The sequence below is a fragment of the Podarcis gaigeae genome (assembly GCF_964106915.1).
Source record: "Podarcis gaigeae genome assembly, chromosome: 4".
NCBI lineage: Eukaryota > Metazoa > Chordata > Lepidosauria > Squamata > Lacertidae > Podarcis > Podarcis gaigeae.
In genome coordinates, this window is record NC_139677.1 from 34,345,711 (window position 1) to 34,363,405 (window position 17,695).

The 17,695-nt window shown below is 45.5% G+C and overlaps 1 protein-coding gene across 4 annotated transcripts in view; it reads right to left on the reverse strand.

The window, feature by feature from the left end:
* ATP10A (ATPase phospholipid transporting 10A (putative)) overlaps positions 1 to 17,695 on the reverse strand; it is a 148,357-nt gene that overhangs the window by 26,808 nt on the left and 103,854 nt on the right. For all 4 annotated transcript variants that reach the window (XM_083734165.1, XM_083734163.1, XM_083734164.1 and 1 more), the window contains 4 exons: positions 16,163 to 16,296; positions 13,662 to 13,914; positions 5,202 to 5,419; positions 1,444 to 1,638 (listed from right to left, as the gene is read on the reverse strand). In XM_083734165.1, the coding sequence (XP_083590291.1) occupies positions 1,444 to 1,638; positions 5,202 to 5,419; positions 13,662 to 13,914; positions 16,163 to 16,296 (800 nt within the window). The remainder of the gene's footprint in view (positions 1 to 1,443; positions 1,639 to 5,201; positions 5,420 to 13,661; positions 13,915 to 16,162; positions 16,297 to 17,695) is intronic.

Below are 17,695 nucleotides of genomic sequence, written 5' to 3' on the forward strand. Positions count from 1 at the left end.
ATGTTTTGCACACATTTCTGGAGCTAATAAAAAGGCTTCCGAAAGCAAAAAATAAAAACAGCGCACAAGGTTATTCTGCAGCAGGTGCAGGAACTTGTGGCCCTCCAGATGTTAGAATTGTAGAGCTGGAAGGGAACCTGAGGATCATCTAGTTTAACCCCCTGCAATGCGGGAATATGCAGCTGTCTCTTACGGGGATCGAACCTGCAACTTTGGCATTATCAGCACCATGCTGTAACTAACGGCATAAACCATCACCATTGGCCATGATGGCTGGGGCTGATGGGAATTGGAGCCCAACAACACTACTTTGATTATATTAAAAAAACCTCAACAGTTGTCCAAGCATCTGCCCCTTTTCATTCTTTCTTGCCCTATCTGACTTTGACGGTGCAGCCATCAGGAGCAGGCACAAGCCCTAGGCACAAATAACTGTTGTCAGCCACGCAAATCCTTAAATGAGATGTACACAAATATATCGCCTTTCTCCCAATGTAGTCTTCTTTGTTTATTTAACAAAATTTATATGCTGCTAAATTGTTGGAAACAAAACCTCCAAGTGGTTTAAAATCATCCTTGTACTGCCTGAAAAGAGGAATAATCAAACATTGGTGCCCCCCCCCCCAATACTGCTCCAGTATAGGGTTCTTTGCAATTAAATTTAATGAGATCAACGCTGCCCTTGACAAAGTCTATGGAAATGGCAGTAAATATGCCTGGGAGGACATGCTCAGGATCAAACTATACTTTTTCAGGAGTCAGAGCCATTATCTCTGTAGGGGTTCTTTCAGAGGGAACACGCAGACACACCAAAGTCTGCAGAAGCAGAGTCGCAGCTGCCCAAAAGCATCTGGTTGGCCACTGTGAGCACAGGATGAGGACTAGAACTAGAACTAGATGGGCCATCAGACTGATCCAGCAGCCTCTTCTTAGGTTTTCATGTCACGGCTTTCAAAAATCTATCCTAAAGCAGGCTTAAGCTTCTTTGCACGGTTTCTCCCCTGTCAGGGAACTGCCATCAGCTCAGAGGCAAGAGGTGGAAGGGCAGTTGTGTTACAGGGAGCCACTGAAGATCATGCGAAGCAGCTCTTCCTCCGGTGAGGAGGGAAGCCCTGCCTCCAGTGGGGAAGGAAGGCAGGGATCAGAAGATGCTAGGGAGCAAGGCGGAGGGGAGGAAAATCTACCTTTGCCAGTGCCCTCTCTGCGCAGTCGGTTCGCACGCAGAGAGGGGAGGAGAAGGATGTGGGTCAAATGACTGTTATGCCGGGGAAGGTTTAAGGACCGCCCACTCCCAGATTCTGCTAGCGATTGAGCAGACATGGAATTGAGACGCTCTGCACTGTAAATGTCTTGTACAGATAATAAAGCCTGGAAAAGACCGGTGGGAGTCTTGCCTGTTCGCTCTCGAGCAACCACGCCGGCACCTAACATCCCCTAACCTACCTTCTGCCGCGGCTGGTTCGGAGAGGTGACGACCACCGTATTGCAAATGGTCAGTGCTATGAAAAAGTCAAAGATGTCAGAGAGTTCGGGGGACAGCTGCGATAACGGTCGGTCATGGCTCCTCGTGATCTCCAGGTAGCTCGCACACTCGTCAACCTTCTGCAGCAAATGAGGATCTGGTGTGATATCTTTTTCCTGGAATCGAAAGACAGGCAAAGTGAATCCCTTGCAGGCTGGCGCATTTCGAAGGCACCCTTTTCCAAGTCTCCAGGCTGAGCTTGTTCTGCAGATGTGCTCTGTCAAGCATATCTCTGATAATCCCATCTGTGTCTTTGGAGAAACCCACTTTTTCTCGCCCCACGGAATATCGTAATCCAAGCCCTGTGCTTTACAAATACCATTTTCCAGTATGCAAGGGGGGTGGGGGTGGGATAATCTCCCCCCACCGGCTTGCAAACACTGTGAAGCAAAGTAATGACCATTCCTTGTTTACATCGGGGTAGATAACCCTAAGAGTTATCTGAAAGCAACAATGTTTGACCGTGTACCTGCCAATCATCTTTAGAGACGTTTTCAGCTAAGACCGTTGGCAGTATGTGTATTTATTCAAACACCAATATGTTTTCGCTTCTCAAACTGTAATACCCATTAATTCTGAAGCTTGTGCTAGTGCGTTGTATTGCAGAAAGGGTGAGCAGAAGGTAGGCTAGGGTCAGGCTTCAGGGACTCGACTTCCTCCTCCCCTTTGGCAGGAGATAAACAGAACAAAGCGAAAGGAGTCTATTACTAGTTAGAGATTTTAATGAACACAGCAAGAGAACAAAGAATCCATTCTTAGGGATGAAGGTGCTCCCAATTAAGGGTTCCACCCACTTCCCCCCTAGTCACCCCCGTCACTTCTGTGTCTTGCAACCTGATCTCGCAACCACTGTGCTTTCTGTGCTGTCATCTTATCTGCTCTCTTTGAACATGGGCTGAGCGGATGAATGCTTTCTAGATAAATTGAGTCTGTTAACTTTCACTCTCTCTCTCTCCCAGTGCTTCTTCTAGCTGTTCACCACCCAGTTCTTCCCAACTTCTGTCTTCTGAACTATGTCCCTCTGCAAACCATTGCTCCAAATCTATACTGTCCCATTGCTCCTGGGAAGATTCAGGATCCGGATTGGGAGCAGGGAGAGCCTCCCACCATTCAACCTCAGTGCAGATCTCCTCAGCACGATCCCTGACAGCTGGGATTTACTGGTAGATCGGTGGGTGAGCTGCAGTAGATCAGCAAGGGCTACCAACGCCCAGTAATTTAACAATAGTAATGGCCCTAGTGAGGAGTAAACTACAGTTCCCGGACCCTTGGGGGGGGCGTGTACTTTATAGGTTTGCTGTGTATGCAGTCAGTAACCATCATTAAAATCAGGAGAGGCCTGCTCCTTTATCAAATTACAGTGGTACCTCGGGTTAAGTACTTAATTCGTTCTGGAGGTCCGTTCTTAACCTGAAACTGTTCTTAACCTGAAGCACCACTTTAGCTAATGGGGCCTCCTGCTGCCGCGCCACCGGAGCACGATTTCTGTTCTCATCCTGAAGCAAAGTTCTTAACCTGAAGCACTATTTCTGGGTTAGCGGAGTCTGTAACCAGAAGTGTATGTAACCCGAGGTACCACTGTAGTGTCTCATGACCCTTTCAGGAATCAGTCTCCATGCCAAACACCACTGTTACTGGCATTTTCTCTTTTATCAGATGCTCTAACCAGGCCTTCCTCCTTCAGAATTTTCTACCTTATGAAAGGACAAAACTTTGTGCATGCTTTTGCAAAGTACAATCCGAAAATTACTCTGCATGTGCCTACCACCAATTGATGCTTCTGTTCCAACTTTTCTGCCTCCTCCCTGTGTCTATCTGGAATCTACTGAGGAATTTGAGGCATTTAAATTCTGCTCCCTCAGCAAAAACCAAACATCAAAGGAGGATACATCAGTCGCTGCGCACAAACTGCATGTGATTTTCTTGCAAAAGTTAGGGATAGCCGCACGATGTCTCTTGCAGCAAAAACAGCTGTAGAGTCTGGTGGCACTTTAAAAGACTGGATTGCGACATAAACTTTCGTGGACTCGGGCATCTGGCAAGGCGGGTTTTCAAATCCACGAGAGCTCATGCCGTAATAAACAGTGTTTAAGGAGCCACAATGCTCTTTGATTATAAAAATGACTGGCCTCAAAATTTTGGGGGGCAAGGTGGGGAGGTAACGTGCATAAAACCTGCAGAGTGCATAGCAGGAAACAACGCGTTAGAAAACCGAAACATGAAAGATTCCAACAGAGGTATGAGCAGAGGCCTGCGCAGCTTGTTACTCACAAAGCTGAAGACAGGTGTCAGGTGTCACTTTGCTTTTGCTGTTCCCCAAAGGGAAAAAAACCAAGAAACGTATTGAGCCTGTGGTGGGATGCAGTGTAGATGACTCATGGTCTGCATTTGCATTGGTAAACCACAAGTTGCACAACGCTATTCTAAGTACAGTGGTACCTCAGGTTATATACGCTTCAGGTTACATATGCTTCAGTTTACAGACTCCGCTAACCCAGAAATAGTGCTTCAGGGAAAGAACTTTGCTTCAGGATGAGAACAGAAATCAGGCTCCGGCGGCGCGGCAGCAGCAGGAGGCTCCATTAGCTAAAGTGGTGCTTCAGGTTAAGAACAGTTTCAGGTTAAGTACGGACCTCCGGAACGAATTAAGTACTTAATCTGAGATACCACTGTACAACTAAGGTTCCATCAAAAGTATACATTTAAAGCAGTATCATAGTACTGGTCATGTATTCTCCCAAAGAATACTGGGAAATATAGTCTGGTTAGGGCAGAGGCTTTCAACCTTTTTGAGACCACAGCTCCCTTGACCATCTACATTCCTTCTGCAGCATCCCTGTGGGGCTCAGGAGCCCAGTTATGTCACTCAGTCTTTTTCAAACAGCCTCCCTCGTGGAGCGTTCCCTTAGGCTCCTCTCCCCTCTCTTTGGGAGTCCTCTGAGCAGCCACAGCTGCCACCTCTGGTCTCTGAGCTGCCACCCCCTACCCCAAAGAGAGATGCCTCCTCACACTGCCTCACTGAGGCCTGGGAAGCACCTCCTGGCCAGCCCCAGAGGCACCATTCACCTGGGGAGCTTGTAGCCAGGGCTGCCGCAACAAACAGCTGTGCAAGCCTTTGGGAGGCAGAGACAGTGGCGTAGCGTGGGGGGTGCAGGGGGGCGGCCGCACCAGGCGCAACATCTGGGGGTTAGGGTTAGGGTGCGCAAATCCACGGGTTAGGGGCCGCAAATTACTTGCCTTGCCCCGGGTGCTGACAACCCATGCTACGCCACTGGGCAGAGACGCAAGAGGGCATCAGAGGAGGGAGGGAAGGAAAGAGGGACAGAGGCCAGTGTTGCCTGTGGCACCCCTGACCATCATTCAAGGCAACCCAGGGGGCCACGGCACACTGATTTAAAACCACTGGCTTAGGGTGTTGAGTGCTGTTTGGAGACCCCCATTCCTCTCACAGAGCTACGATTCCCAGAGTAGTTTAACAGGAACTCTGGGAACTGCAGCTCAGGGAGGGGAATAGAGGTCTCTCAGCAACCTTTAGACTTCCCAGGATTCTTTGGGGTAAGCCACGGCTGTCTAAAGTGCTATGATACTGCTTTAAATGTATAGTGCAGATGGGGCCTAGATATGGGACGATTAAAACAATGGTTCAGCGGGAAGACCCCAGCATAAAGGGAATACTTACCATGGGGCTACTGAAAGCCGTGTGCTTTGAGAGGATGCTCGCTCTTTTGGCTTCCACTCTGCTCCCCGTGCGCCTATGAGATTTTGTACTCTGGTTCCTGTGGACAACCTTAATGCTCTGGTGACTGCTAATACTATCCCGCTGGGACAATGGCGCCGGTTTAGGGGCAGCTTCTTCATCCTCGGAATCAGCTTCCTGGTACATGGCAATACGTTTTGCTATTGACAAGAAATAACAACAACAAAATTGGCTTGTGGAAGAAATGCAAAAATGAAATAGGAGTACAGAACAGATAAAAAATGTGTTGGGTAACACTGCCAACACAACCAGTGACTAACCCCAAAGGAAAAGTAACACACAGCCTGGTTTCTCAGAGGATGTGATTTGGAGACAATAGATTGACTTAGAAGCCTAGAAGCCCTACTACTGAAATGTCTTCTGTCCTGAGGATGCTAAGTCCTCAGTATGCTGCATTCAGTTGTTTAACTCTTTTGGGAATTAGGGAGTTGGGCACAATCCCCTCTCATTTGCAGGTATAGGCAGCAGAACAGGCACAGGATTAGACACGCCTGGAAATTGTTCGGTTTGGGATGCCTGGCCGTAGCTGTAGATTTCTTACTCCACAAGTACTGGCTGCAAAGCATGCAGGTCAAATTATTTGATAATGGCATTTTAATGCCTTTCAGTAGCTTAAAATTACAAGGATGCCACTGACAAGACTATATACAAGCCCTACTTCTGCTCCGGATTTGGCTCTCTAGAACCAAACTGAAATGGAAGAAGACACCCCCAAAAGAAACATACAATGTGGATAAGCGTATAGCTCGGCTGCAGAGTGTACATCTTACATGTTTAAGGTCCTTGGTTTAATCGCTAGCTTCTCCTGAGAAGGGCTGCAGCTCATTAGGAGAGCATTAGAAGCATAGGAGAGCATTGGAAGCAGAAGGTCGCTGGTTCAATTCCAGGTAGGCCAGGGACAGAGACGTTTTCCTAGCACCCTGGAGATATGCTGCCAGTTGGTGTAGACAATATGATGCTAGGGGGACCAATGGTAGGAAGTGGCATAAGGCAACTTCTTCTGTTCCAGCTGAAAACATACGGAAAACAGCTGCCAGCCAGCATCTTGGGCAACAGGGACCAATGGCCTGGCACTGAGTTGATAAAAAATACTCAGTGAAATCAGTTTCTTGTATATGGTGCAGAAGCACTCTACATTCATGTGCTTCCAGATAGCCCAGCCCATGCTGCTCTAGATGTTGCTGCTAAGCTGCCATGAAAACACTTAAGAGACAATGAAAGCTTTCCCCAAGAGGCCAGAATCCTTCCTGCTGGGGATACGATACAGCAAAATCCCAAAGGAAGCCTCGACGGTCTTTATGTATGCGACTACAGCGGCAAGGATTCTCTAAGCTCAGAAATGGAAGGAGGGAAGAAGAACACCTTCAAAGGAAGAAGGACTGACGGAAATCTTGGAATATGCAGAGATGGCAAAACGCACGGCACTGATGAACGATACAAATTTAGAATCTCTCAAAGAAAAATGGAAACCATATCTAGCCTATATAAAAAGTCACTTCCTGCATGCAAAGACTACAGCGGGGCAAGAAAACAGCAGAATACATTAAGAAACATGTTATCGATGAGACAGAACCTGAAAGGCGCAATCGTATGTAATCTGGGTTTATCAACATTGGTGTTGGGTGAGTGGGAAGTCATTAGTTTTGTTGAATTGGAATACAGTTGTTGAGTAATGAATGTAACATTCTATATGGGGAAAAGAATAAAATATTATGAGAGAGAGAGACTGACTATGATAGCTTCAGTTCAGGATATAACTGGCTTGTGGGAAAATGAGAAGATGACACATGATCAGGAGGAGATCAGGCTTCAGCTTATGTACCACCATCTCTGGTCAGAGATGGAAGTGGAGGGAAGGTTACCTGCATCAGCTAAGGAAGTCTGCATGTACCAATAGCTGTAATACAGGTTGTGGTCCTCCAGATGTTGCTGGATTCCAACTCCCATCAGCCACAGCCAGCATGGCCAATCATCATGGCTAGTGAGAAACATCTGGAGGACCACAGGTCCTCCATCCCTTCTGTACCAGTTTAGATGATCATCCCTGCTTACTCAAAAGATTTCTTGTCTGTCTGAGGAACAAAGAGGCTGCTCATTCTTGCCTTCATTCCATCCTCAACGGTGCAGGAAGGAACTAGGACTCTCTGATAAGCTTCCCTCAAAAGTCCCATGCAAACACACCCTACTATGCACTCTGACACCCAGGTTTCGTATTATATGACACTTGCTGGAGAATGAACCATTTGGGTATTACAACGCAACACAGATGAGTCTTAATTGAACATCAACTTTTAATGACTGATATAGACAAAATAATTAGTTATTTAATGCAGTACATGGCTTCCCTCATTTTCTGGCTCAATGTGACAAGGCTATTACATTCTGAAATAGCTCATAAAATCCACCGGAGCCCATTAGAAAACTCCCTTTGCAGTACAGCTTTCCCTAAAGCCACCTACATTATCTGCAGCTCTGCCGGCAAAAGACCAAAAATAAGAATAATAAAATAAACCAGAAAGAGGCCACCAAGATGATTAAAAGCAAACAAACAAAGACAACACATCAGGGAAGATTGGGAACTTTGCCGAGAATTTTGTTCACAGGATATTAATTTAAAATCCGTGGCAAAAGAGGAAATGGGAGGTCAGAGTGTAATAAATGCAACACTGCAAATAGCTGTGAATAATGATTTTCAAAAACCTCACTCCACAAAGGCTCTTCAAAAAAACTCGTTAAGGACTAAAATAGCTTTAAGTCTGGCAGTTATCTATTTGCGGACTACAATGCCAAGTGGTCAAGAGGATTAAAAGAACTTCCTCAGTGATACATTTGAAATGTCATTTCTTTATAGGCGATGGCATAACTGCAATGCATTCCAGATAACATTTATGGATCTACATTAATCTGGATCTGCAGCAAAGGCTTTATATCGGAAATCAAATATTAGGGAGACGATGGCAGCAAATTCGCATTGTTTGTACTAAAAGGAACAACAATGGCATAGTACTTCTAGGAACAAGATGGATGCTAAGCCTCAACTGGCGGACTAGCTGTGCTGCCGGCGAATGAATCCTCAACAGCACAGCTACCATCATTAAGGACATGAATGGAGTTGCCAGAGAATATGCCATACGGATGGATCAAGTGCATGGTTTGTTGCTGATCCTGGCTCATTCCTTTGTGGCTGTGGTGCACTTGTAAGCCAAGACGACCTTTCCTCAAGCCCTTCTCAAAGAATCTCCATTTTTCCAAATTCATTGCAGCAGCATCAGAGACGTCTGAACTGGGAGGTGTGCAATTGTAACAGGTGCTCTGTTCTTGTTACTGGCCTTTGAGTTCTGTTCTGGCCTTGCCAAGTTATCTTTTTACCTGAACAAGGCTCTATTTCTATGCTTAGTGAAGTATGGTTGCTGATGGGTCTCCGGAAGATTGAGCGGATGAGACCCAAAGTGTGCCCAGCAGTCTAGAAGGAGGTTTCTACATGTGCTGTAGAGGGAAGTGAGGAGCAGATAGGGCTCATCAACTTGGGAAGGTAGTCTAGGAGATGGAAAACTCTGGTCCTAAACCTCTGCTGCCTTGTGGGATATCTTTGGGAGAAGAAAAGCCTAGAGAGTACACCTACACAAATCTCAAGTAGAGTCCCTAAGATGGTTGGATGGCACCTTGTACACTTCCTTCTGGCAACGCCGGCAGCCAAGCTGAACGTATTGCTCTGCTTTCCTTTGGATGACATCAGCAAGGCTGAGAGGGGCAGCCCAGGTACTTAATACACCCTGCCCAGGCTTGAGTCCAGGGGAGGTCACTTGCTGCTGCTAATGCAGTGGTTTGAATTCAGTGGGGGACTCCCTGGTCTTGAATGAGGTAACTGTGCCCCTGAAGGACCAGGTGCGCAGCCTGGGAGTCATTTTGGACTCATAGCTGTCCATGGAGGCGTAGTCAATTCTGTGTCCTGGGCAGCTGTCTACAAGTTCCACCTGGTAAGCAGGCTGAGACCCAACCTGCCCTCAGACTGACTTGCCAGAGTGGTACATGCTCTGGTTATCTCCTGCTGCTTGGACTATTGCAAAGAGCTCTACATGGGGCTACTTTTGAAGGTGACCAGGAAACTACAACTAATTCAGAATGCAGCAGATAGACTGTTGACTGGGAGTGGCTGCTGAGACCATATAACACTGGTCTTGAAAGACCTACATTGGCTCCCAGTACGTTTCCGAGCACAATCCAGAGTGTTAGTGCTGACCTTTAAAGCTCTAATCGGCCTTGGCCCAGTATACCTGAAGGAACGTCTCCACCCCCATCATTCAGTCCAGACACTGAGATCCAGCTCTGAGGGTCTTCTAGTGGTTCCCTCATTGTGAGAAGTGAGGTTACAGGGAACCAGGCAGAGGGCCTTCTTGGTAGTGGCACCCGCCCTGTGGAATGCTCTTCCATCAAATGTCAAGGAAATAAACAATCTGACTTTTAGAAGATATCTGAAGGCAGCACTGTTTAGGGAAGTTTATAGTGTTTGATCATGTTTTTAATATTCTGTTGGGAGCCTCCCAGAATGGCTAGGGTAACCTAGTCAGATGGGCGGCATACAAATAATAAAATTATTATTATTATTATTATTATTATTATTATTATTATTATTACTCATCCCCAGCTGCACACTCCATTGTCTCTCAAGATAGATGGATGCCAACCAGGTTGCCGCCTCCTCACTCATGATTCATGTCTACATCTTCCATCCACAACTGTGTGGATTGTACTGTAATCCTGATGACATATAGTCCATCATGAAGTGTGTCTTCATCAGCCCAGAAAGGTGCAGGTGCTATCCACAGCAGGATGGGAGCAACTACAATCATGTCACTCTAGGGCCTAGAGGCATTCTGGACTGAAGAGTGCCCACTGTTTATCCTGCCCACATCTGGTCCTGTACTAGGAATGGCTTGGCTGCCTTCTGGTTCCTAAGACTGAATCCACAGCCAAGTATAATTTTGCTTTCCTGTTTTCCCCTCCTGGAATGTGCATGCTTGCCGTTAACTAATAAATGCTGAATTTGCACAATCTTACCTACACACCTATATATCATACAATAGATTTTATGCACAGTGCTGAAAGTAAGAAAGAAAATAAGGAAAGAGAAGAAGAGGCCGGGCGATTCAAAGGGACTGCGATTTAATTGACTTCTAGGAAAGCAGAGTTACCAAGTCCCTCTGGGTTTCTGTTGTGACCAAAATAAGCAATGTGCAAACTTTAAAATGCGCGGGTGCAAATTTAGAAAGAATAACTGTGTGTGGGGGGGGAAGGCACTCATAATTAAAAAGGAAGGATAGATTGGGCACTGCAGAAGAAGGAAAAGGGGTACTAATTGTGTAAAATGCCCTCGTTTCATTAATGATTTGTGCCATTGGAGAATAAAAAGTGACACTACAAAATGTGTTCAGGATTCCCCCCCCCCCATTTCTTCATTTCATCAGTAGCAATGAATGGATGCCAATTGCAAACAAGTCTTAGGCAAGCTCAGCCAGTTCAAAGTTTACCGATTTGTTTATGAAATATAAAGAAACATGTTACACAGAATTACTCCCGCCCCGGGCACAACTATTTTAAAAATGCGTTAAGAGTGATGTTGGAAAAATCTAACTATAGCTCTTCTACGTCACATACAGCTTGGCCCTAAGATAATGAATGGCCCTCCTTTTTTTTTTTTGCAATGGTGCTGCAAGTCTAAAGGATGAGACACCAATATCTATCTATCTATCTATCTATCTATCTATCTATCTATCTATCTATCTATCTGGGATGCGGGTGGCGCTGTGGGTTAAACCACAGAGCCTAGGACTTGTCGATCAGAAGGTTAGTGGTTTGAATCCCCGCAACGGGGTGAGCTCCCGTTGTTCGGTCCCTGCTCCTGCCAACCTAGCAGTTCGAAAGCACGTCAAAGTGCAAGTAGATAAATAGGTACTGCTCAAGCGGGAAGGTAAACGGTGTTTCTGTGCGCTACTCTGGTTCACCAGAAGCGGCTTAGTCATGCTGGCCACATGACCTGGAAGCTGTCTGCAGACAAATGCCGGCTCCCTCGGCCAATAAAGCAAGATGAGCGCCGCAACCCCAGAGTCGGTCACAACTGGACCTAATGGTCAGGGCTCCTATCTATCTATCTATCTATCTATCTATCTATCTATCTATCTATCTATCTCTGAAACTGTGCCACAGCCAGACCCTGTTCAGTTTAGACATGCCAGAAAAATACTGGGCCCTGTTGTACATGCAACACTAGGTGGCTGGTCACTGATATGATTAGATGTCAGAAACAGATGCTGAGTTTCCACAAGAAGACAACAGAAAGCTAGGTCATTTGGTATGACAACTTTTTCTGCTGTTTAAGATGCAAAGGGTGTGTTTTTAAGATGCAAATGCTCCTCACATTTATTGCTAAGCTTTCGACATCATGAAAGGCCATTCGATCTGCACTATGACCAACACCACCCAGAACATGAAATTCTCTCTCTGTACCCCACCCCGCCCAACTCAAAAGAAGCAATTTCTATGAACCTTACAGTCCATAAGATGCTACGGTGGGACAACTGCCAGTGTCAATATTTTTATTCCTTGACTCGGTGTTCTTGGATTAGCCCCAAACAGAAGGCTCTTTATTAAGAGCAGAGAGGTATGCTCTGTTCAGAAACACACACACGCAGCAACTTGCGAATAAAGCTCATTTCAATCATTCAACGTTTGTTTGTGTGTCTTCATGGATGTTTCGAGGTGGGGCAGGATGGGTGAGCTCAGCAGGTCAGAGCCTAAGATAGGTTAACCAGCTCAGTGAGACGGCATCTGTTTCTCACGCAGAAAGGTCCCGCCTGAAGCCCTGGAGAAACTGTCGCTAGCCAGTGTAGACAATACTGAAGGAGATGTACCAATGGCCTGACTCGCTTTAAGACAGCTTGCTATGTTCCTAAGGAAGTTGCCCATCTCTCCCAACCCACCAGCCCTGCAACCGCCAGCACATGCCAAAAGCCTCTGAGTGAGCCATGATGTGAGGGGCTGTGGAAAGAACTGCCTCAAATCAGATGAGGATCTTAAGATAACTTAAGGATGATCATGGGAGGGAAAGGTTCCTCTTTCTCTCTCCCCCTGTGCTCTATCACACATTGTTTGGGGGGACCTCAAACCCTCCGGAGATGCTTTGTGGGGAGCCAAGAAAAGGACCAGAAACTTTCCTTCCATGGTCAAAACAAAATAAAAAAATTCCTTCCAGTAGCACCTTAAAGACCAACTAAGTTAGTTCTTGGTATGAGCTTTCGTGTGCATGCACACTTCTTCAGCTCCTTCAGTGAATTGGGGCTTTATTGCCACCTGGCCTGGCATAAGCACCAGTGCCATGCAAGGCAGATGCTGAGGCCTACTGCTGCGAAGAAAGTTCTGCAAAGGTGTCTTCTTGTTTCAGAGAGACAGAGTAAAGAAGAATCTCAGAAACTTTCTCAGAAAAATAAATCATTTAAGAACTACTGGTTCAGCTTTGGCTTACACACCTCGAATCAAGAATCTGGCTTTTAAGTGGGGATAGGTAAATCTGTCAATTTTACCCACCCCCCTCATAGGTTCTTCTCAATTATTTTTACATTTCTCATGGCGATTCGTCAGCATTTCAGTGAAAAGTTTCCTTTAATATGCACATTTTTAAATGCAGTTTTGCCTAATATGCACATTTCCCCAAAGCAATGAATTTTTTAAATGTTATTGCTACCAATATGTGCCTCTCTCCATATGAACCTACCTGGACCCTGAGATCATCATCTGAGGCCCTTCTCCATAAGAGTTCTGGAGGGTGGCAACATGAGAACGGGCCTTTTCTGCAGTGGCTCCCCATTTGTGGAACGCTCTCCCCAGGGGTGTTTGACTGGCGCCTTCATTATATACCTTTAGGCCCCAGGCAAAAATGTTCTTCCTTAACATCTTATATCCCATTTTAATGTGTTTGTGGGATGGGGGCAGGGAAGAGAGGGTTATTGGTTTGTGTTTGTTGTTTTTATCATGTATTTTAATCTTTTTATTGTACTGAACTGCCCTGAGATCTACAGATGAAGGGCAGTATAATAATAATAATAATAATAATAATAATAATAATAATGTGTACACACTTTTAGCTCAGCATATGCATTTCTCTACTCATTACTTGGCGGCAGAACTGCACTGTAAAATTCAAATGAGTGTGAATTTCACAACTGAAACATCTGCATTTCAGTGTGCTTATTGTTTAGGAAAGTGCAAATTAGGGTGTTCACCCTTAAATGTTAAATGCAAACTGCATTGAACCTTTCTACCACCCCACCCCATAGACGAGAGCCAATTTTATGTACATTAAATGAAATGAAAATATATCATACTTGCCATTGGCATCGTGGGAGTACTCTACACCAGAAACAGTGCACCTTCGGAAAACCATTTTATTCTCAGTAAGAGTTCCAGTCTTGTCTGAAAATATATACTGAATCTGACCTAAATCTTCAGTGATATTCAGAGCACGACACTGTAGCTGAAGATCTGTCTCTTCATCAAATAAATCCTTGTCTTGATGAATAAAAAACACCTGACATATTTTAACGATTTCAATGGAGACGTACAAAGAAATGGGAATAAGAACCTGGAATGCATAAAAATAGAGAGGGTTTTTTTTATATATATAAAATATCAAAGCTGGCTGAAAAGATGTGTAATTGAATCAACTTGTGATGAAAATTGCCATCTTGTACTGTACCTTTTTTGTTTTTTTTTTGTTTCTAAAAAAGCATTTATATTGTCTGACTTAAAGCCAACACCGTAAAATTATTAGAGCATCTGCAAAGGTTTACTGTGACAGATTAGGAAAGCGTATGGAGCCGTTGTAGACTTGACATCCATAATTAGGGTTGGTGGCATTACTACCAAAAGGTTGAAGAAAAGCAAATGTTTTCAGGATAACAAGACGAGCTTGAAAGAAGCTACGAAAGGAAGGGGAAAGGGTGGAGGAAAAAGAGAGAGTGAAGTCAGAATCGTGGCAGCATAAAAGATTTTGCAAAAGAAAAAGGCGAATTAAGTAAAAGGCACCTCCATTTTTATATACCACACACACACACCAAACAGGCTTCTAAGCCAGCTCTCCCACAAAAGTTGAAGCAAGGAAACAGAGTCTGGGTGTGTGCAAAAAAGCAAGCTTGTGCAAATGTACCTCGTGTTTTGTAACTGCTGGGCAAAGTGTTACGGGAAGAGGGTTGCCCCACCCCACCCCCGGAGATTTTTGTTAAGTAAGTTTTCCAAGGATTTCCTTTAACCTCACAAAAGGCTCTATTCATAGCAGAGTATATATTTCAGTGTAGAGAACTCTTGCTACCATAACATGCTTCCTGTGTAGGGGCCCCCAGTCCTGTGAAGAAGGTACAGAGCACATTCAGCTTAGATGGGGAATCTGTATAAGTCCAAGAACATCTCGAGAGTGGCGTAGCTTCCATTCTTGGACACAGCACCCAGGGCTCTCCACTCAATGAAACCTGAAATGTTTATCCAAGAAGCCCGCTCGCCCTTCTGGTGAGGTGGCATTGCAGCACCGCGGAGGCTCCTATAGGACCTGACGGGGAGATCCAGGGTCAGTATCCGACCTGGATAGGCAGAAGGGGGGAGGGCATAATGCCACCGCGCCACCTATCAGAAGACCAATCTAAGCCTGTCTCCCAGATTGGCCAATGGTGGAGGGGCAGGCTTGGACGCTGGGCTGCGCTTGGGGGCAGGCTTCACAAAACAGGAAGGCCTCCCTCAAGTCAGAATGTGGTCTGTATTCACCAACACAGAGGGGGAGCTGCTTTTTGTGAAGAGGTTCCTTGGTTCAAACCCTGGCAGCTCCAGGTGGGGCAGGGAATGTCCCCTGTCTGAAATTGTGGAAAGGTGCTGCCAGTTAGTGTAGGCAACAACGAGCTCAAAGGGAGCAGCTTTCTAGGCTCCTGCCTCCCAAGGCATACGTAAACTTCAGCCTCTAATGGTAAAGGGAAACCCACTGGAGAGGCCTGATATTATTATTATTATTATTATTATTATTATTATTATTATTATTATTATTATTATTATTATTATATTACCCAGCCCATCTGGCTGGGTTTCCTCAGCCACTCTGGGCAGCTCCCGACATAATATTAATAATAATAATTTTTAAAAAACAATAAAACATCAAACATTAAAAGCTTCCCTAAACAGGGCTGCCTTCAGATGTATTCTAAAAGGCAGATAGTTGTTTATTTCCTTGACATCTGATGGGAGGGCGTGCCACTACCAAGAAGGCCCTCTGCCCGTTTCCCTGTAACCTTGTTTCTCGCAGTGAGGGAACCGCCAGAAGGCCCTCAGAGCTGGACCTGAGTGTTCGGGCTGAGCGATGGGGGTGGAGACATTCCTTCAGGCATACTGGGCTGAGGCTGTTTAGGGCTTTAACAGTCAGCACCAACACTTTGAATTGTGCTCGGAAACATACTGGGAGCCAATGTAGGTCTTTCAGGACCGGTGTTATATGGTCTGCGCGGCCACTTCCAGTCACCAGTCTAGCTGCCATATTATGGGGTATCCACTTTCTGAGGGTTCGTTCACACTCTGCTTGTTCCATGCTTAGAAAGCGCAGGTCCAAGCACTTTTCTCGTGCTTTCTAGGCATGGGACTCCCACTACATTCCCTGGGAAATCCCTCTCCTTACCCCTGAATCAAAGCAAATGTCAATCCACAGAAAACCCACACAGAATCACATCACTGCACAGTTGGAAAGGGACCGTGAGGGTCACCAAGTCCAACCCCTTGCAATTTAGTCATCTTTTGCCCCAGTGTGACTTGGCCGAAACAACAACAAAAGGTATCTCAAGCAATATGCGTATAGTTACCTGAAACACTATAATCATGGTCAAAAATAAATAAACTGCAGCTTTAAGTGGAGGCAAATAGTTTCCTCTGTGATCTGGGACAACAAAGACAGGCTTCTTTTTGTCACCATATTGCCAGACCCAGATTCCATGACCTGTAGGACAGGTGGGAGAGAAAGAAATAGAAAATTAAACATAAGAGCGACAAAGTTGATGGGTTTGCGGAGGATACCCCCCTCCCTGCGCTAAACCCTATAAATTAATAAACTGTAAGATCTGGGATGTGAAGGGAGAAATACAAGCTGCAGAGGAATTCCTGGGCTAGCCTAACCAAAAAGACCTGTTACAGATACGTAGCCGTGTTGGTCTGCCATAGTCAAAACAAAAAAATTCCTTCCAGTAGCACCTTAAAGACCAACTAAGTCAGTTCTTGGTATGAGCTTTCGTGTGCATGCACACTTCTTCAGATACGTATCTGAAGAAGTGTGCATGCACACGAAAGCTCATACCAAGAACTGACTTAGTTGGTCTTTAAGGTGCTACTGGAAGGAATTTTTTTTGTTTCAAAAAGACCTGGCTAAGCTAGGGCCATTACGAAACAATTCAGGGCCATTGAGGACCACTGGCAAAGCAAGAGAACGGTCCTTCTCCCCTGCCCTGAGGTGTGAGGTACAGAGACTGGGGATTTGGAAGATTGCCAGGGTAACTGGGCGTGATGCCACAGGTAGAGTTTGGGGCCTTGAGCAAGGAGTGGTGGAAACAAGAAAGGAGACCCAAGTCAGATATCCATCTTGGGGCAGGCTGGCTGAAGGCAGGCTGGGATTCCTTGGACTCCAGCCCTCCATTGCTGTGGGGAACAAGACTCTCTTGAGATGACCATTTTGTAAGATCTGGACTCCCTCCATCTAAACTCAGGTGTAAATCACACTTCTTGAAGCTGCGACAGCCTCCATCCCATCTTCAATTCTCCACAGAAGCACGGACCCTGGCTGAGGGCCAAGACCCCTGGAGTCCTGTGCACAGCTTGGCAGGGATCGGGGTAGCCTGTCACAATATTTAACATATTCCTACCCCCACTCAGAGATAATAGCACTGTGCCCCTTCTCGCCTCGATCCCTTGGTGCAGAACATTTCTCTCTCAGAAACCCCAAATTTTCTGACTGTGTGGCTGTTAAAGAAATGAAACCCTCTGATTTTTGAGGTTCTCAGAACTGAGGACATTGCTTACAAGAAATTATCTTTACCTACACACACGAACACACACACCAAAATCAGTCAGCATAGAAGTTGCTGCCCCATACAATTGGAGTATGTGTATGCATGTAATGTGTATGCTCAGTGGCAGAAAGTCTGCTTTGTATGCAGAATATCTTGGGTTCAATCCCCAGAATCTCATGGTATTCTGGTATCTATCTATCTATCTATCTATCTATCTATCTATCTATCTATCTATCTATCTATCTATCTAATGTGGTATACAGTGGCACCTCGGAAATTGAACAGAATCCATTCCGGAAGTCTGTTCGACTTCCAAAATGTTTGGAAACCAAGATG